Consider the following 19,586-nt stretch of genomic DNA (forward strand, 5'->3'; position numbering starts at 1 on the left):
CACAGGGTCCTCGGGCTGGAGCACTTCCCTGGGCAGCACAAGCTATGATCGGCGCGGGTATGGAGGGTCCTGGCCAGACCCCTCCCCTGGCCCACAGCCTATAGCTGTCATGGTCCCCAGTCCCTGCCTGAACCAGGGGCCACCCCAGTCCTGTTTAAGGGACAAATTTAGAAGGTGCCTCTGTCCTGTGGCCTTCAGGGTCCAGCCCACACCTCACTCTGCGCCCCTCCTCTCTTCCTGGTCCCTCGGGAGGCTGGAGGCTAAGCCGACTCCCAGAAGGGCACCAACTCTCCCCTCTGAGCCCCTGATGCCCGGTGACGAGCTGGGCTGGAGGAGGTCAGCCCTCCTCCACTTCAGAATGGTGGGCTCTAGGGTCAGGATGAGCCCACTTGCTAGAGCTGCCTCCAGCCCTGCTGCTTCCGCGTTGGCTGGGTCTCGGTTTGCTCCTCTGTAGAATGGGGTCGCTTCCTCCGAGGGAGATGCAGTCTAGAAAAGCTCTGAGCACCACCAGGCCCAGCAGAGTTGGGCTTGGCAGTTGCTGGCAGCTGCTAACACTGATCCTCCTCTTCCTCCTCCCAGTCGCCCCTGGGGCCTCAGCAAGGCCTCACACCCGGCGCCGGCACTCACCCCGAGATCGGCCGCACGCAGCGCTTGGCTCGCTCTGTGCTCCGGGCAGTGTGATCTCCGCCTTGGGAGACCGCCGCACTGCTCCCTCTTCCCGGCCCGCGGAACCGGGAAGGGCGGGGCCAGCGAGGCCCCGCCCACTCCCCGCCCCGAGCGCCTGGGCTTTGACCGTGCGCGGGCTTCGCTTCCAGCCTCGTATTCGGGGCTTGGAGCATGGAGGCCCCGAGACAAGAGGGGAGCCACTGACCAGCGCCAACCGGGCACGTCTATGCGGCCGGTCAGGCTGGGGGGGCGTCTAGCCCAGGCCCGGCTCGGGGGCTAGAGAATGGGACCTCCCACTACCTGGACGGCTCGGTGGGCCTATGGCTGATGGGACCCCAACACACACAGGCCTGAAGTCCAGAATCTGCGTAGAGTGCCAACCCGGCACGCTCCCCCCATTCCAGACTCCGTCCTCCTTACGTGAGGCCGCAGCCACAGCGCGTCCTTTCACCTTCCTTCCTCTGACCACCCAGGATAGGGGCCTGGCAGGGGCTCTGTGCCCTTGGGTGGGTGGCTGTCCCTCTCTGGGCCTCTTCTCCAATGGCAGCAGGACACGGAGGGCCAGGCCAGGGTTGTGCTGTTTCTCTCGGGGCCCCGCACCCCGTAGCTGCTGGGCAATACTACACGCTTAGCTGTCACTCCACTGGCTCTCACTCCCAGGGTCCTTGCTCTGATTTAGCTCCAGGGGCTGGGTCGTGTCCCAGCCCCTGAACTGGGGCTCACGGCGCCAGCTGCTTGCACGTTCGACAAGCCAGGACCGTACCCACTGAGGACCAGAGGGACCGGGGGCCCCTCAGCCCTGGTGCTCCTTGAACCCCACACTGCCAAGGCCTCTGAGGGGTGGGGGAGGTGAGCAAATGGAACCCCAGAATGGGGGCTGGAAACCGAGTCATGGCCAAGGTCAGCATCCAGGAAAAGTGGGGGGGTGTGTTCTGGAATGTCCTAGGTCTGTTTCCGGGGGGAACTTCAACGCAACCAAACTGAGCACCAGCGCGTGGGGAGGCAGGGGTCTCAGGTCAGCGGCGCTCCACGTGGGGGAGACAGAGTTGAGCTGCAGCGCTGAAGGGTCGGACCTCGTGAGGGACAGGGCCGCTGCGGGGGCTGGATGCAGCCTGGCCTGTTTGTCTTCTTTTTACGTCCACTCGCCTAGGCTGTTGTCTGGGAAAAGGGGTTGGAAGTGCCTTGGGATTTTGGAGCCTCTCGCCACCCCCTGCTTTCATGGTGCCCCCACCACCAGGGCTTCCCGCTGGGTCCTGCACACACTTCTTGCTTCTGTGCCCTGGGCCGTCACCCCCAAAACCTTGGCTAGCGGTGGGTCCAGCCTGACCCGGTGTCAGCAGTGACCCAGGAAGAGGGGCTACCGGGGAATGAGCCGGGGAAAGGCGGGGTCTCTCCGCTGCAGGCCGTATCAGGGCCCCGACTGTCCCGGCAGAGAACGTGCCACACGTACTGGTCCACAGAACACACTCCCCACTTCTTTCCCAAGAAGCATCTTGGAAAACGAGTGTTTTGTAAAAAGTACGTTTGAAAATGTTGGAGGAGTAAGAGCTCTCGGACCAGTTCGTTTTTTCACTGGATGTAGGCTCGGCGACCCTGAGTCAGTCACTTCGCCCCTCTGAGCCAGTCCCCCTGCTGCTGAGAACACACTGAAACCCTCGGCAGGGACTCCCAGGAGGCCGCTTTGGCTATTCCACTGCACTGGGCATGGGCGTGGCCCCAGAAGGAACCACACACCCGCTTTGCTGCAATCACAGAGCAGGAAGTCTCCAGAAGCCAAGCCCAGCAGCCTGGTCTGGGGAACCTGGGGAGAAAAGGGGATGTGGCTGGAGGCAAGGCCAGGCCAGCTCAGGGGCAGCAGGGCCTGTGTCACTGTCTCATGACTGTCATCCCCAGAACACCCCCCAATCTTCAAGGATGACCTGGCCCTTCTGAGTCTCCATCGCTGAACTTCCGCCTGAGGCCTTGAGAGGTTCTGTGTCCCTGGCATCTTAGTTGTGGGTAGCTCTCGGGCGAAGGCAGGCCAGGACCCAGCCCATGGTCACCCAGGATCGTGGGAACACAAACCGGAGCTGGCCACCGGCCTGCTGAGGGCCGCAGCCCGGCCCCAAGGAGGCCTGACGGGTCCCACGGGGAGGTGGGGCCAGCTCAGCGATTGAGGGACCTGGAGGAAGGCACAGGCCATGGCCAGGCGGTGGCCACCCGGCTTGGATGGCAGATTCACAACAGAGGCGGCGGGGAGGTCAGAGCTGCTTTATTGGGCTGAGGGGTTGCGGGCCAGCTGGCGTCACCGGTACAGGTAGTCGGCCTGGATGTTGGCGGCGATCTCGGCCTCCCACTTGTCCCCATTGTTCAGCAGCTTCTCCTTGTTGTACAGCAGCTCCTCGTGCGTCTCCGTGGAGAACTCAAAGTTGGGGCCCTGCGGGTGGGGGGCCGGCACGGCAGCGTCAGGCCCCTCCCAGGAGCCTCTGCCCACCCCCGCGCCCAGGGTGCACTCACCTCGACAATGGCATCCACGGGGCAGGCCTCCTGGCAGAAGCCGCAGTAGATGCACTTGGTCATGTCGATGTCGTAGCGCGTGGTCCGGCGGCTGCCATCGGCCCGCGGCTCTGCCTCGATGGTGATGGCCTGCAGTGGGGCGGGGCCAGGTCAGCACAAGCTGCTCGCCCCGCCCCCGAGCCTACACACTCCCACCCCCTTCTGGAGGCTCGTCCCCTGGGGGACACAGAGCAGACACCCTCTGTCACCACTTTCAGCCCAGCTCCTGACTCCTCTACCAACAGGCCACCCAGCAGACTTGTCTCGTCAGCTTCTTAGCCTTTTCCCTAGTCGACATTTTCCTTGTTCGCTTGTTGGAGGTCACCTGCTTTGTCTGCCACAGCACCTGGAGCCCTGAGGGGTCAGGGCCTGTAGTAGAAGCTCTGTTACTGCTGCTCGCATGCTGGACAACCCTCCCGCTTACGTCAGTTTCCCCCATTTGATGGGTGAGAAAACAGGGGCTCAGAAGGTCGAGGCGCTTCCTACGGCCACACAGCAAGTGAGGGCCGAGCGCAGACTCGAAGGCCAGCCCTCAATCTCAGTTCCCAGGTACAGCCTTGTGCCAGCTGGGGAAATGGGCGGCCTGCAGGCTCCCACAGCTGGGAGGACCTTCAGAGCACCGTGGCAAAGGCCCCCACATGCTCGCCACGCACAGTAGGATGTTTGGCTGGGAGCCTCATCTCTTTGAGCCCCAGTTTCCTCATCTGCAAAGGTGGGGATAACAATCTCTACTCCCCAGAGCTGTCGGAAGGCAAGTCGTTAGCCCAGCAGGTCCTGGTCCGTGCGCAGCCCCCAACCCCGGGGGCCGCCACTGCTGTTACTGCTTTGGGGCGCTCCTGTGTGCTCCAGGGTGCAGGCTGGCTGGAGACATCAAGGCCCCAGCCTGGGGCCTGGGGAGCAGTCCAGGGACCAGCTACGACCCAGTAAGGAGCCATCCCGAGTCATGAAGACTTGGCCCTGGAGCAGCCACTGGGAGGGGCCGCTGCTGGGGCTCCCACCGGGCCCAACATGGCTGTGTCTTTCTGTTTCTACACGAACAGGCTCTGACCTCGGGCGGCCCGCGAGGGGCCCCCCCACAGAACCAAAATCGGGTTCAAGGGAGCAGTCACCAGCGACAGTGAGGGCCTCGGATGGGGCATGTGTGTCCTTGGGACTGGCCCTCTGATGGGCGCACACAGGCAGAGCTCCTGAAACTGCCGCTGGGTATGGCGGAAAAGGGAGACCCTCAGGTGCCACTCTGTGGCTCACAGGCCTGCATGACGCATCCCTGAGCAGACCCCCGGGGGCAGGGCCCACTGCTGTCGCATGGCCTGCTCAGAGTTAGCGGCTGACCCAGCTGACTCCTGACTCTGAGTTGGTCCCAGTGACAGGGCCGGCTGGTTCCCACTCACAGGAGAAGTGGCTCAGAGAGGAAACGGGAGAGTCCTGGGGACACGTACCGGGTGGGGGGCCAGAGTTTGGGACCAAAGCTGCCCCGCTCCCCTCTCCCAGTGGCAGGGGCCAGCTGGCGGTCAGTTGGGGTCAGGGGCTCACCTGGGCAGGGCAGACAGCCTCGCAAAGCTTGCAGGCGATGCAGCGCTCCTCCCCGGATGGGTAACGGCGCAGTGCATGTTCCCCACGGAAGCGCGGGCTCAGCGGGCCCTTCTCAAATGGGTAGTTGATGGTGGCTGGCTCCCGGAACAGGTAGCTCAGGGTCATGCCCAGTCCTGTGGGCAGCATGGACACGCTGGGTAGGGCCCCGCACCCCCGACCATCGGCGCCCCACCCCAGCCCATCTGGCCCTCCGCGAAAGGCCCACCTCGGATGAGCTCAGTCCACAGCAGGGTCTGAGCCGCCCGGTCAGTCACTGACTTCATGTCCATCGAGGGCTCTCGCAAGTTCACATACTCTGCAGAGGAGGGAGGCAGAAAGGCTGAGGCAGGGGGTCTCACAGTCTCGCCTCGCCCCCAGGAACGCAGCTCAGGGAGGTGAGGCCCCGCCCTTCTGGCAGGTACAACGGCTGGGCCCAACCTAGGGGCTTGCTTGTTCATCCACCAAATCTTCCCCAACTGGGCCTCTGGCCCTGGGCAGTCCTTGCTCACTGCTCCCTGTGCCTGTACGGCCGCCTGAGCCCAGGAGCTGTGGCGCATGGGAAGGGGCTTGGGTGCTGGGGCCCTGGAGAAGGGGCGTGGGCACCCAGGGCTCCTGCCCCACACGGGGGAGCTGAGAGCACGCTGTGTGGCCACAGGGGAGGCCCCCCGCCCCCTGCAACCGCAGACTCTGTCCCCCGTGAATGATATTCGATCTTGATCATCACCCCCAGCCACAGGCAGGGCTGTGGTCAGGAAAGCCTGAGGCCTCAGGCGCCCAGGGACTCACTGTAGGTGGCCGCCACTGCACTGCTGTGGAGGCTCCGGGCACCGGGATGCCCTGCAAGGAAAGGGGTTATGCTGTGCAGCTGTAGCCTCAGGCCGGGACGCCGGGCCCCCTGCACCCAGGAGAGGTTCCCGTGGTCCTACCTGCACGTACAGCCTGGGCCAGGGCCCGAAGCAGCGCAGGTGTGGGCAGGCAGCGCATCTGTGGGCATGAAAAGGGAGGGAGGTGTGGCGGGTCCCTGACCCGGGCCCCTAGGAGCTCCGGCTCTGAAGGAGCCCTGACCCTTAACTTCAGGACCACTGTGTCATCTTGTCCCCTACTTAACTCCATTCCTGTCAGAGGCACAGATGGCCTTCTTGTCCCCAGGGGTGGCACCTCCCAGCCCTCCAACCTGACTCAGCTCAGCTTGAGATAGATCCCAAGTTCTAGCTATCTCACCTTTTAAGAAGTCTTTAAAATCCCTCCCTCCCCCGTCCCCCACCAGTGCTCCTGCCTCTCGTCTCTCCTTCCTGTTCGTCCTCCCAAGTCGGACCCACACACACTGCCAGTGGCCACCAGTACTGACTGCAAGCTCACTGCACAAGGCACCGTGCTAGGAGCCACGGGCACGGTCCTTCTGTCCCAACGAGGACCCCATGAGAGAGGCACAGACGAGAAGCTGCAGTTTGGCTGTATTAAGGGAGTTGGGCGAAGTCACACACCAGGAGGCTGGGACCAGGACCTGAACCCAGGCCCTGTCTGCTGGAAACCCTCTGGAGACTTAAATAACCCTCAAGATCAAATTCCCTTCCCCAGCATCAAGGCCCTTCTGGAACTGTCTCTCAGGCTGCCTAGTTACCTTGGGCAGGTAAGGTCACCTTGTCTGTTTTCTCATATGAGAAATGAGGGGTCATGAGAACAAAGGAGTTCCCACATGCCAAGGGTTTGGCCCGGTGCCGGGCATGTAGCCGGAGCTCGAGTGTCCCTCCCATGACCTCTAATGTGTCCATTTCTCTTGACCACTGACTTCAGCGCCAGGAGCCCAAACCAATTCCTCTCTCGACCTTCCCTATGACCTCTGACCTCAAGGACGCAGGTGGCGCAGGCGCCCTGAGGATGCCAGCGTCCCCGTCCGTCTGCCGCACGCCCAAGGACACGGGGAGGGCGGGTCCTGAGCGGGTCGGGATGAAGCGCGAGCGCAGGGCCAGCAGGACCAACAGGGACACCACAGTCGCCCCCGAAGCCGCTCTGTCCAGGCCGGGCCTCCGCAGCCGGACCCGGAACACCCACCTTGAAAGGCTGCTCCTTCTTCCCCGAGCCGAGTGGCCTGTCCGCCGAGAGGCGGAGCCTACCCCTTGGGACACTGCCATTGGGCCGGCCGGCTTCGCTTTGTCTGCGTTGACTCTCCATGGTGTAAGCTGATTGGCTAGTGCCACAACCAAATAAGGGGGATACAGAAACATCTTTCCTCCGATTGGTTACGGAAGAGCAGGCGCTTGAAGTTGTGTAGAGCGCCACCATGATGGATTGGAGAGGCCAATTAACGAGGGCTCTGAGGCTGGAGGCGGGGCATCTGGGGCGTGGTTTAGGAAGCGGCTCCGGGTCGGCCTCTGCGCGCGTGTGTGTGAGTGGCGTGCAGAGTCGCGCCTAGTAGTTAGTTATGCAGAACCGGAGGCTTGCCTGCTTTACGCTAACCCTTCACGCAGGTCGCTTTATTTAATCCTTACAGCGGCCCTGGGTGGAGGAACGATTATTCTCGCTTTACCGGTGGGGTGAACTGAGACACGGACTTGTTTAGTTAACTTTGCCTAAGCAAGCGATAGAGCTGCGAAGTCCAGCTTCTTGAGCCGCACCTGGATCTTTATGATTTGGGAGCTCCGGCCTTTAGCGGCCACCAAATCTGTGATCCTGTCAGAGAGCTGTGTGGCAGAGGAGGCTACAGACACTGAGAAGTCCCCTGGGGCTTCCTGCGTGTGGTGAGGGGGGCGGGGGCGGGGTGGGAGTGGTCAGGGAAGGCTTTGAAGGAGGTCATGTTGAAGTAGAAGGCGGGTAGGAGTTGAGCGGGACAAGAAGGGCAGAGGTCCTCTGTGTGCAGAGGTCCTCCCGAAAAGGACATATCACATGCATTACAAAAGGGCAAAGACACGCCAAGTATGCGGGCACAGGGCCGTGACAGAGCTTCCCGAGGACTGTTAGCGGTCCTGATTTGTGGACTGTAGGGAGCTCCTGCAGGGTTTCAGGCCAAGGGCTGCCCAGTCCAGGCAGCTTTGGGAAGATCAACGTCAAGGAGAAGGGCCAAGCCCGGGGGAGTGGGTGAGTTATGGATGACCCTGGGCGCAGTGATTAATGTGTGGATCAGGGACCCTGTGTGGTGTCATAGAGTCATCAGGACTTACCAAAAGGTGGCACTTGGGAGGTAAAAGGTGGCATTGAGCAGGAGACTTGTGAGTGGGGCTTTGTGGCCTAGTGTATGGGGGGCTGTTCCATGGTGTCAGGGCCCAGGAGGAGGAGCAGGACGGGGTAGGATGGGTCCAGTGTGGGATATGGTGTGGGTCAAGCACCCAGGGCTGGCCACGTGGAGGGCAGGAGTGTATTTGGAGCTCCCAAGAAGCCTGAGCTGAAGGGAAGGGAGATCCTGCTGCCGGCGTCTCCGCCTGGTGGGGAGAGAGGGGGAGAGTGGCCTCTCCCCACTCCAGTGAGGGGACAGGATGCCTGGAGCTCGGGGACAGCAATGCATGTTTATTAAGCTCCTAAATTTGATCTCACAACCATTTCAGAGATGCCATTTGTTAGTTGCTTCCATTGCACAGGTGGGGAGCAGCTCAGGACAGAGGCAGCCTGGGCCACAGCAGGTCCACGATATGGCCCGGACCAGATGTCGTTGCCCCTTCTGCCGCACTTTCCACAGGCAGAGGCGCTTACGTTTGCCCAGGACGCAGGTGGCTGGTGGAGGTCTCGCACACTCCCTCACTGTAGCCCGTCCTGCTTAGGGGGCAGCTGAGGGCCAGGAGAGGCAGAAGGAAATGCTCTGGGATGGGCTGTGGCCTTGGCAGGTCCTTCCTTCTTATGCCCTGGACCCTAGGTTGTGTCTCCTCCAGCCACAGGGGACAGCGTAGGACTTGGACATGAGCCAGGAGGGACCCTTGGTGCCCCAGTGCCTGGGGTGGGCTCAGAGCAGGGTGCAGCTGGAGCTGTGGGTCTCCATGGCCATCAGCAGCACCCTCAGCTTCTGAGGCGAGTAGGGCGGGTAGCGGATGGAGTTAACCTTCTCCATCCCGGAGTAGCGCAGCAGGCAGGCGCGGTGGTGGGAGAAGGTGTCGAAGGTGAACTTGCCATGGTATTTGCCCATGCCGCTGGCACCTGTATAGTGGCAGGGAACACAGCAGTCAGGCCCTCAGTGGCCAGCTGAGGTGGCATCAGACAGATGTGGGTCCTGCCAATCATGCAGTGTGACCTGGATGGGCTACTGCATCCCTTCGAGCCTCGGTATCCCCATCTGTAAAGTGGGCGGGCTCTTCCTGAGAGACTGGGCAAAGGACCTAGCCCTGAGCCTGGCACCAGCTCAAACACTGGGGACACCCGTCACCATGCGAGTCATTGAGGCAAGACAGGCAGATGGTGGTCAAGAATGTGGACTTTGGAGGGACTGCGTGGGGTTGCATCTCAGCTGTGAACTAGCTCTGCCACCTTGGGCAGGTGACTTTGCCTCGGCCCCCTCCTCTGTGACATGGGGTGCCAGTGGCCCTCAGAGTTGTGGGAGGCTGCGCGAGCGCCCAGACCTGTGCACACGGTTAGTGCTGTGTTGTTGCGAGTCCTCAGTGTCTAAGTAGGGAGGAGGCTAAGGATGAGGCAGCTTCTGCACTGAGCAGTCTGGGGACCCGCCCTGGCGGAGGCGGGGTGACCATGGAGGGCTTCCAGGAGTAAGCCCTGAGGCATGTGGGTTTGACCAGGCCAAGAGGGCACGTGAGCAAGAGAGACCCAGACGTAGGCAGCACTCGGAGAGCCTTGGAGGTGGTTGACCTGCGGTTTGCTAGGCCTTGGCAGAGTTCAGCGTGGATGAGGGGCTGAGAGAGGAGGCCAGACCAGGAAGGGCCGGCTTCTGGGAGTTGGGGGCCTGGCTGGGTCATGAGGGCCTGAGGACCCTGGGCGGGTTCACTGGGAGGAGTACGGTCTGATTTGCTCCCAAACAGACCCCTGCCTACACATGACAGCGCAGAGGCAGGTTTGGAAGGTACTGTCTAGACTGCGATGGGGAGCGGGATGGAGAGGCTGCGGTGCCATCGGTCACGGAAGGTAAGGACGCGGGCTCTGCTGCCACCTACCCACTCCTCCGAAGGGCAGGCTGGAGAGGGTCATGTACATGAAGCCGTCGTTCCCACAGAAGGCCCCGCTGCTGGTCCGGAACAGCACCTCCTTGACCACCTGGGAAGGAGCAGCAAGGGGCTGAGCGGCTGGGCAGCAGGAAGCCATACTGCTGTCCCCTGGGTCCCAGGGGCTCTGCCCAGCGCCCTCGGGGCCCCGGGAAGGGTCCGAGCCCCCCCATGTGAGCTGAGGAGGGCAGCGGGGCAGGTGGAGGGAGGGGCAGGCCGAACTCCCAAGCCAGACACTGCTCCAGAGCATCTGCTCTCGTGTGCAGGGTGCAGAGACAGACTCAGGCCAGAAGGGGAAGTTGAAATGCAGCGTTCGCCTGGGGACAGGCAGAGTGCAGGGGGAGGTGTCCTGGGAGAGGGATGGATATGCCTGCTGAGTCTTGGGGAGGGCAGGAGTCCTTCGGGCAGAGGCGGGATGGGGCACCCAGGCCGAGGGCCTGAGGGTGGGGAGGCCAGGGACCGGGAGGCGGGGGCGGGGCGGGGCTGTGTGCTGTGCAGCACAGGACAGTCTGATGTGGTCATGTGGTCACACTGGTATTTTAGAAACATGAGCATGGCCTTTGCTTGACTTTGTGAGCATTTTCTCTTCTCTCCATAGGTTTATTTGAAGAATGGGAGGGAAGAGGCCAAGTTGACATTAAGCTGTCATTATATTTAGTTATAACGTGTAGCCCTCAGCTGGCGGCGCTGGGAGTGCAGCCGCATCGGGGGCTCAGCCGCCGGCTGCGGCCAGCAGTCCCAGCCACCGGAGCTGGGGCTGGACGCGCCATGGCTCCGAAAGGTCTAAAGGCGAGTCACCTGGGCTGAGACGCATCTCAGGTGCCACTCTGTCCTGGGATCAGAGCTGGGCAGTCAGAAAAGCCACTATGCCAGGTGACCCCTGTTCCAGAAGCCCTGTGCTGCGCTGCCTGAAGCAGACGAAACCCAGATAAGCCGGCGCCCTGGGGGACCGCCGGTGGTAGGGCTGGGCCTGGAGAACTTGAGGGGGAGGCGCCTTGTGGGCCCGGAAGGAAAGGAAGGGATGGGAAGCAGGGTGGGCAGGCCTCAGACACAGCAGCTCCCCCGAGAGATGAGAGGCAGCCCCAGGCCAGGGGACCCGTGACAGCTAAATGCAGCTTGGGACCCGGGACAGAAAGAACTGGCGAAATCGGAGTCAAGTCTAAAGTATAGTCGGCAGTGACGCGACAGTGTCAGCCTCTTAAGTTCAGATCAGTGTGAAGACCCTTAACCTCGGGGACTGGGCCTGGAGGCGACAGTCCCTGGGCCGCCTCTGTAGCTTTTCTGTAAATCTCGTTATCCCCCAATAAAAAGTGTATCTAAAAAAGTACTGTCTAGTCTGCGAGGGATCTCATGAGAGCTGCGTGAAACGGGGCGGTGTGTCCTGAACTGGGGACACCTGCCCTTGAGGCTCCAGGCTGAGCAGGGGGCTGGGGGGGGGGGGGCCAGGGTTGCGGGGTGGGACCAGCGCTCATGCTTGGCTGTGTGTTCTTGTCGTCCACCCTCCCCATTGCACCCCACGTGTGTGCCCTCTGTGAGCCGGACACTGAAAGGGGATGCTGCAGCCAGAAGGTGGAGATGGAGGCCAGGCGGACCGGGGGGCGCTGGGCTCTGGAGAAGGTCCTGGGGGCTGCGCGCGGGGGGCCCAGGAGGGCAGGGGCGGCAGGCAGCTGCTCCCGGGAAAGTGGACAGAGGCAGAGCCATCGCCGCCATCCAGGAACTCCTCGGACAGCCCGGAGGGGTCAGGTCCCCTGCTCCCTCCTGACCCTGCTCCTGCCCGGCGGCCGAGCCCCCACCTGCTGGCTGTTGGAGAAGGCGTACAGGGCCAGGGGCTTCTCCCGGCGGTTGATGAAGTCGATGGCCTCGTCCAGGCTCCTCACAGTCACGATGGGCAGGATGGGCCCGAAGATCTCCTCCTGCATCACCGGCTCCGTCTCCTGCACGTCCACCAGCACCGTGGGGGCTGTCGGGCGGGCACAGGGCGCGGCTCAGCCCCAGGTGCGGGGCCTCGGGCAGGGCCCGGCACCTGGGGACCCGGGGCTCCAGGTCGGGAGCATCTAGGGAAGAGAGCCTCCCCACCGCCCCCGAGGGGTGACCGCGACCAGGGCCCAGAGGAGCCCCGGCCTTGGTCTTACAGTTGCGGGGTGACTGGCTCTCAGACCCTGAACCCCAAGGTGCCAGGTCCCAGCCTGCTGGAGCACCAGTGCCACCGCTGGGCCGTGTGGCCCAGAGGCCGGCGTTCGCTCTGCAGCGACAGCCCAGCAGGTGCTGGGAACGGGAACCACGAGCTCACAGGACCTGGGTCGCGGCCGTGGAGCAGCGGACGGTGCGGGGACGTCGGGGATCTGAGCGCTCGGGCGCCCTGGGACGCGGGGGGCCCGGCTCAGAGAAGCCAGGCCTGGGAGTCACGGGCCCACAGGCTCAGACCACGGCGACATGTGGCGTTAGTGCCGCGGAATCGTGGCACCAGAGCCGGGGACCCGGCCGGGCTCCGGCGGTGGGGCCGTGGCAGTCCCAGGGCCCAGCTTCAGCCCATCTGTGACCTCCAGCGTGGAGGGGCCTTAGCCAGGGGGTCCCGAGGCCAGGAGCGCGGGACTCACCGATGTAGCGGTCGCTGCTGTCGCTCTGGCCCCCGATGGCCACACGGCCGCTGCCCAGCAGGCCCTGGAGCCGCTGGAAATGCTTGTCGTTGATGATGCGGCCCAGGTCGGGGGAGCTCTTGGGGTCGTCGCCGTAGAACCGGGTGATGGCGCTCTGCAGGGCGGGCACCAGCCGCTCCTGCATCTCGGGGCTGCACAGGACGTAGTCGGGGGCCACGCAGGTCTGGCCGGTGTTTAAGTAGCGGAAGAAGGCCACACGGTTGGCCACGGTCTGGGGGTCGCAGTCGTCGTGCACGTAGCAGGGGTTCTTGCCCCCCAGCTCCAGCGTGACGGGCGTCAGGTGCTTGGTGGCTGCGGCCATGATAATCTTGCCAACTCGAGAGCTCCCTGCACATGGGAAAAACCCAGAGTGACCTTCATTCACCTGGACCAGGTGCGGGCATCTCGGCCTGGCGGACTGGGACCCCTCAAGTGGGGTTCACCTGTTCTGCGCCTCCGGGATAGGTGGCTGAGTCAGGAGGGCGCCGGGCCCCACCTGGCCTTCCCTCGCCTGCCGCTGCGCCAGCAGGGCCTTCCGCATGTCCCCCTCCACCCTCGTCCTGCTTCTGATCCACAGCCCACCCCTGCAGGTGACTCACGCTGCCTAGCGCCCTCGCCACCTCTCTGCGCTCCTCTAGAACCTCCAGTGACCCGTCGCCCAAGGCCGAGGCTGGAGTCCAGCTGCAACCTTGGACATTCGGGTCTCTCCCCTCTCTGACCTCACTGGGCAGCCCTGCCACCTTCGCCGGCCTCTCATGGCCCCTGGCTCGTCCCCATCGTTCCTCTGGGTTGATCTTCTGGGTCTCAGTTCACTTCACTCCTCTACGCAGCCCCACAGCAGGGCCTCGCGACCCCTGCCCACTCCTGGCCCAGGTCTGTGCGGGTGACCCTGGCCTTCCTCCCGGCTCCCAGGAGGGTACAACTCAGTTGCCTCTCTGCTCTTGGTGCCTCCGGCTCCCTCCTCGCAGTCTAGCTCCTCCCCCAGCTCCTCTGGTCTTTTGCAGGCATCTCCTCATCTGTGAGGACTTCCAACCCCCTGGCCCTCCTCCCCAGCAGCAGGTGCCTCGCCTGTGAAGAAGATGTAGTCAAACTTGTGTTCCAGCAGCTGCTGCACCTCCTTGGGCCCGCCTGTCACCACAGCAAAGCAGCTCTGCACAGAGGGACAGGTGGAGAGCTCTGCCAGGGACCTCGGCCCAGAGAGCCCTGAGGGAGGCCTGCCCCCCGGGGGCTGCGCCCCCCTGGCCTGGTCTGGCCTGATGCAGGGCTGCCAGGGCTCTAGGTGGTCTGGGGGGCGGGGGGTGGCGAAGCGGGGAGGAGATGAAGTTCTAGCAGGGTTGGTGGGAGGGCAGAGGCCGTGGCTGGGGCAGCCCCACCAGAAGACAGCGGCCCCCAGGAGACAGGCTCCGCAGAGCACGGCTGTGGTGGCCACCATCTCTTTCACTAGGAGGGAAACGGAGGCTGAGCGGGGCGGAGACTTGGCCACGGCCACGCCACCCACAGGAGGCAGGAGTGGGGTTAGAACTCAGGTCCCACCCGGTCCCCAGGGGCCCTCCTGCCTCTGCTCACCTGGTCCAGGTACCGGGGCAGCACCTCGGCCAGGACCTTCCCAGTGTTCCCGCTGATCTCAGAGGGCTTCAACACCACGCAGTTCCCTGCAGGGTGGGCAGGGCAGGGCGGGAGCTGTTAGCAGGGCAAGAGCTGGGAGCGGGGTAGCCGCTCCGGGCTCCACTCGCTTCTCACACCTGCAGGACAGGTGGGAGCCTCACTCCACCTTCAGGTGAAGAGTCTGGCTCGGAGAGGTGACATGAGGTCTCCCAAGGCCACACAACCTGGGGATGGTGAGCCAGATGCGAGCCAGACTTTCCCGGCCCCCTGGGGCCAGTGGCCCGCTCCTCCCTGGCTCTGCGGGCTCCAGGGCCCGAGGGAGGGCCGGGTGGGTGGCAGAGGCTTGGCCCTCACCCGCGGCGAGGGCGCCCACCAGGGGCACCAGGGTCAGGTTCACCGGGTAGTTCCAGGGCGTGATGATGAGCACCAGGCCGAAGGGCTCCTTGCGGATGAAGGCGGAGTCCAGCTGCGTGGCCTGCACAGGAAGTGGGGACCAGTGGGCGTGAGTGGGGAGGGGCTGAGACCCCCAGCCCCTCAGCACCCCCATCCACCCCAGGGGATGCCCAGTGGGGAGCCCCCCACCCTGAAGCCCACCTGCCTGCCCCCGCTAGGTCTGCTCACCAGGTTCTTGGTTACTTCCTCGTCCTTCATCCAGGCCTGCAGGTTCTTGAGGGCCAAGTTAATCTCGCCCTGGCAGATGCTGAACTCAGACACCTCCGACTCGAAGACCATCTGCAGGGGAGGGGCAGGGACAGGGCTTGGCCCCAGGACCAGGGTCAGCAGGGGGCCAGAGGCCTGGGCAGGGCACAGCCTCCTCCAGGCAAGGCCTGCTCTTATTTTCTCATTCATCCAATCTCTCCACGTTCAAGGAGCGCTTTCAGAGCGCAGGTGCGGTTCTTGAGCCAAGGCTGTAGCAGTGGCCGAAACAGACAGAAAGCCCGTCCCGTGGAGCTGCTGTTGCTGGGGAACAGTCAACATGACCACGGGAACACCGGCTACTACATTACGACGTGACAGTGCAATGGAAGGAGAAGGAGGGTAAGGGGGGTAGAGACTGCTGGAGCGCGTGTCTGTGTGCGCACGAGTGTGAGCAAGCACGTGTGTGCGTGCAGTACACGAGTGAGTGATGTGTGCTAGTGAGTGTGAAGGTGTGCGTGTATGTATGTGTTTGCTCCATTTTATGCAAGAGGGTCATTGCCGGTCCCTGGGACGAGGCTACCACTGAGCAGTGAAGGAAGGGAGGGAGCCGTGGACCCCAGGAAGCAGAGCGCCCTAGGCAGAGGGCAGGGCCCGCACAAAGGCCCTGAGGGGGCGCCGGAGCCCGTGTTCCTGACTAGCCAGGAGCGGAGGGGGTACGGTGGTGGGGCGCGGTGGTGGGGCCCCGCGGCCAGGCTGAGGATGCCAGGCAGAGTAGGGGCAGGGGCTGCCTTAGGTTTTGACAGGATTGTCTGTGTGTCCCACTGTGGCCCGCTCTGTGGACATCAGTCTGCAGGTGGCACTGCGGACAGGCATCCAATTCCCACAGCCCGGGGGCCAGGCCTCGCAGTCAGACTTCCAGCGCAGGAGGGAGGAGCCACCCATCCGTGCAGACGCTGTCCTGGTCCCTGCCTCCAGGTGCCCATCCCACCGCCACCAGGGCGGAGGGACCCAGCCCACGGGCTGCAGGCAGCATAAGGCCTGTGGTCAGGGACACCAGAGCCAGGCTGTCCTGATGCCTGAGACTGGGCCGTCACCGCGCAAGCTCTGCCCTGCTAGAGGGCACACCAATGGTCCGAGGGTGCCAGGATGGTTTTGAGGGTGAACCGAAGACCAGAGATGGGGGTGCTCTGCTCGGGGTCGCTCAGCAAGCCGGTGGCAAGGCCGGGGCCCAGCGCTGAGCCCCAAGGGGAAGGGCGCTGGGACTGTGCAGGGGAGGGGCTTCGGGGAGGGAACCACCCCGCCAGCGAGACTGGGGCCGTGCCTGGTTTAAGCGCACTTTCTGGGAGCCTGTGTGCTTTCCCCATGCCTTCGAGCGCAGCCCTTGAGCTGCCGGGCCTGACTGCTGCGCCCCGCACGTCACCTGGGAGGTTCAGGCTGGTTTAAGGGACAGCCTGGGCCCTGCTGAACTCTGTGATTTGGGAAGAGTCGGCCGCCCTGAGTCAGGGCCGAGTGCCCTCCCTGAGCCCACTCTAGTGTGGCCGCCCTACCTGGAAGTCCTATGGGAGTTCAGTGAGAGGGTTAATGCAGAACAGGGCGGGCCAAGTGCCACATACCAGGAGGGCTGGGGACAGAGAGCTCTCAAGCCAGAGGGAGGGACCCAGGTGGCTTTTCTGGGCTGCTGCTCCCTTTGCGGGTGGCCCCTGGAGCCTGAGGAGCTGGGAGGGGAGGCGGGAATGCAACGTGAGCCGGCAGGAGGAGCGGCCCGCAGGAGGAGAGGCCGGAGGGACGGCTGGCTCAGGTCTCCTGTGGAAGGGCCGCGGGGCCAGCGGGTGGATGGTGGCAGAGGCGCAGCGGGGGTGCCGGTCCCCCAACCAGGCCCAGTGAACGGAACACCCCACAGGGAGGCAGAGCCAGCCTCTTGGGTGCGGGGAACCATGGAGACTACGCTCAAGAACCCTGGTTTCATAAATGGGACAGCAGATAATTCCAGAAAAAGCCGATGAGGGGCCCTCATGTCACCTGGCTATGGCAGTGGTAAAGAGAAGGTTTGGGGACACTGAGGGAGGCAGCAGGTGTTACCAGGAGGCCATATCCTCAGGACAAGTCTTTGCAGGGGCCAGCCGTTGCTGTCCCTGTGGAGCGGGGCGCACCTCGCTCGGGGTCCCAGCCGCTACCAGGCAGCGGCCTCCAAGTCCGTGACTGCCCCGGGGCCAGGGCAGGCACGTGGCTGGGTGCCGTGGGTAGGGTGTGTCCCAAGGAGGCTGCTGAGGGACCCTGGCCCTGCCAGTGCTCACGTGTCTGTCACGACCTCAGTGGAGCCGGCTGGCTGACTGGAAAGGGGTGGGGGGCAGCATGTGGGCCGGCTGGCCCTCGAGGGTCTGAACACAAGCAGCAAGGGTGGGCCCGGAGGTCCATGTAGCATCTTGTGTGGGGGCCCTGGAGGCCCCAGGCCCTTCTGGGGACATACTCAACGTTTAGGACTAAGACAAGCTCAGCATAAGCCAACATGGGACAGCTGCTGTCCCCTGGGGACAGGAGGTGACTATAGGGGCTGGCCAGCAGGCAGCATGCACTGTGGGCCTGTACCAGGTGTTAAGGACCAAATTAGCTGGCACCTTGCCAGTTGACAAAGAACCACTGGCCTGGCCCTGGCGGTTCCGGGTGGTGAGGGGCCGGGTCTGGAGACGGTGGCCTTTGTAACATGCCCGGGAGACATTTTTCCAGAGAACCCCTGGACAGCTGTCCAAGGACAGCTAAGCAGGTGGGCCCTGCCTGCTGAGGAGGTGGGGGTGCCTACGAGCAAGTCTGCTTCTTGGCGTCCGGCCATGGCTGCCGCGGGGCTGGGGGTGCTGAGCCCCCAGGCCTTCAGGGATAAGACAGAGGCCGTGGCGCCCACTGCACCAAGGGCCGTGGAAGCCTCCCTCGGTGTGGCCCCCCTGCCTGGACTCGTCTTCGGTGTCGCTTTGCCCCTCCCACTCCAGCCCCTCGCCGCTCCTCACGCCTGCACACCAAGCTCCTCCGGCCTCAGGGCTTCTGCCCGGGGAGCCACGTGGCTCCGTCTCCTCCTCCTTCCCATCTCTGCTCAGAAAAGCCTCCCCTGACGCCCAGTGTGAAGCGGCGCCCTGACCCTGGCCCTCTCGTGCCCCCTTCGCTCCGCTGCAGTTACTACTGTCAACCTACTACGTGATCATTTATTGTCATGTGTTGTCAGAAGGCCAGCTGGCTGGGCACTTTGTTTCATTTCTCTGTTGCTTCCTTAAATCCCAGAACAGTACCTGGCACATAGTAGGTGCTCAGTAAATAGTTGCACGGATGAAGAAATGCACAAAGGGATGAATGCAGGAGAGCAGGTTACAGCACAGGGAAGTGGGGGTGGGATGGGCTTTTAGTTCCACTTCCTGGAAGGTGCCCCTGTCCCCGTGTTCCTGTCCCAGCCTCCCCACCTCCCGCACCTCCTGCACCTCCCGCCACCTCACCTTGCGCAGGTCCTGCACCAGCGCCTCCTGCAGAAGCTGCTTGTTCTCCTCCAGGAAGCGGCCCAAGCCCTTGAGCTGGGTGGCCCGGAACTCCGCCTCCTGTGTCCGCCCCGAGCCGAAGGCCTCCCGTAGCCGCCGCAGCATGTCCTCGAACGGGTCCATCCTGCAGATGGGAGGGGGGGAGCATGAGCCAGGGCTCCCCACCTTCTCTGGCACCCGCTCCACCCCTGCCTGCACCCCTGTGGGCTCACAGACACCCTTGCTGGGAGTCAAGTGTCGCCCCAGAGGGCCAGGCCTGGCCCCGTTTACACTCACACACGGCACGCACCCACAGACCCACAGACAAGTCCCCTTGGCCAGTGGGCAGGAGAGCCCTGGACCCCGAGCGTTGTGTGGGTCTGGGGACAGCTACCCCAGAGCTCCTAAGGGTGGGCAGGCAGCCAGGAGCCAAACAGAAATTAGCCCCGGGCCACAGCCCCACCCCTGGCCAGTGCCCCTCCCAGACGCAGGCTGCCCGTGCCCCACCAGGCCTGGAAAAACCAGGGGGAGTTTGAGAAGGAGAGGGACAGTCCACCAACCACCACCACAGCCACCACTTGGGACATCCCAGACACCAAATCTGTCCCTGCTTCCCCAGCCTGGCAGCACTGCCCAGAGAGGCCAGCCCAGAGCAGGGCTGGCGGTGGCCCAGAGGGCAGTGGCTGCCTCTCCCTGCTCCCCAGGCCCCCCCCACAAGACAGGAAAAGACCTCCCACCTCCCAGGCACCCTGCTGCCCACCCCAGCCTGGGAGGGGGACAGGGAACGTGGGGACAGGGGTGAAGGAGCAGTCCCGCCCCCTCGCCATCATCAGCCAGGGCGGGCAGGTGCGGCAGGAGCCACACATTCCCCTAGGCCCCCGCCCGTTTACTCGAAACCCAACAGAGGCGTGCTCCAACACGTCCACTCCTTGGTCTGGGCCCAAGGACCCGTGGGGACCCCTTCTCCTTGCCCTTTCTGACTTCCCGCCTCTAGGGTCTCGGCTTGCCTGATGCCTCTTGCAGGCAGCTCACCCTGGTTACTCCCTCACACACTCTCACAGTGGCCCCTGAGCTCTGCGCGCCACCACGCTGGGTCATCGTGCAATGAATTCCAGGTTTTACCCTGCCCACCTCCCTGCGTCCTCCCCTGCACCCCCACTCTCTCTTCCCACTGGCCTGGGAGGCGGGCCCTTGCAGTCTACTTGACTCGTCATCTGGTTCCAAGTGCCCCAGCTTCCTCGTCCGTTAGGGGGACTCGGTGTTCATCCAGGATGAGTCCAGCTCTGAGCCCGGGGCCAGGCCTCAGT

The 19,586-nt window shown here is 63.8% G+C and overlaps 2 protein-coding genes across 3 annotated transcripts; both read right to left on the minus strand.

Annotated features, from left to right (window-relative positions):
• Positions 1–2,900: 2,900 nt before the first annotated feature.
• Positions 2,901–6,936, minus strand: NDUFS8 (NADH:ubiquinone oxidoreductase core subunit S8). 2 transcript variants are annotated; one of them, XM_054570519.1, is made up of 7 exons: positions 6,826–6,936; positions 5,700–5,757; positions 5,560–5,610; positions 5,000–5,089; positions 4,735–4,907; positions 3,163–3,291; positions 2,901–3,082 (listed from the first exon to the last, which is right to left on the minus strand). In XM_054570519.1, exons 2-7 carry the CDS (start codon positions 5,755–5,757, stop codon positions 2,951–2,953), a joined length of 633 nt encoding a protein of 210 aa, XP_054426494.1. In that variant the 5' UTR covers positions 6,826–6,936; the 3' UTR covers positions 2,901–2,950. The 2 variants fall into 2 exon arrangements, with proteins under 2 accessions (XP_054426494.1, XP_054426495.1); XM_054570520.1 differs by lacking the exon at positions 6,826–6,936 and adding an exon at positions 6,619–6,798.
• Positions 6,937–8,259: 1,323 nt separating this feature from the next.
• On the minus strand, positions 8,260–18,424 carry ALDH3B1 (aldehyde dehydrogenase 3 family member B1). Its single transcript, XM_054570521.1, has 9 exons — positions 18,262–18,424; positions 14,768–14,878; positions 14,501–14,621; positions 14,108–14,193; positions 13,610–13,691; positions 12,503–12,889; positions 11,699–11,865; positions 9,858–9,957; positions 8,260–8,895 (listed from the first exon to the last, which is right to left on the minus strand). The coding sequence occupies exons 1-9, from the start codon at positions 18,421–18,423 to the stop codon at positions 8,705–8,707; spliced, it is 1,407 nt and encodes a 468-aa protein (XP_054426496.1). The 5' UTR covers position 18,424; the 3' UTR covers positions 8,260–8,704.
• Positions 18,425–19,586: the final 1,162 nt, after the last annotated feature.

The sequence above is a fragment of the Pteronotus mesoamericanus genome, unplaced genomic scaffold (assembly GCF_021234165.1).
Source record: "Pteronotus mesoamericanus isolate MK-2021 breed Mesoamerican mustached bat unplaced genomic scaffold, CSHL_Meso_final contig_214, whole genome shotgun sequence".
Taxonomy (NCBI): domain Eukaryota; kingdom Metazoa; phylum Chordata; class Mammalia; order Chiroptera; family Mormoopidae; genus Pteronotus; species Pteronotus mesoamericanus.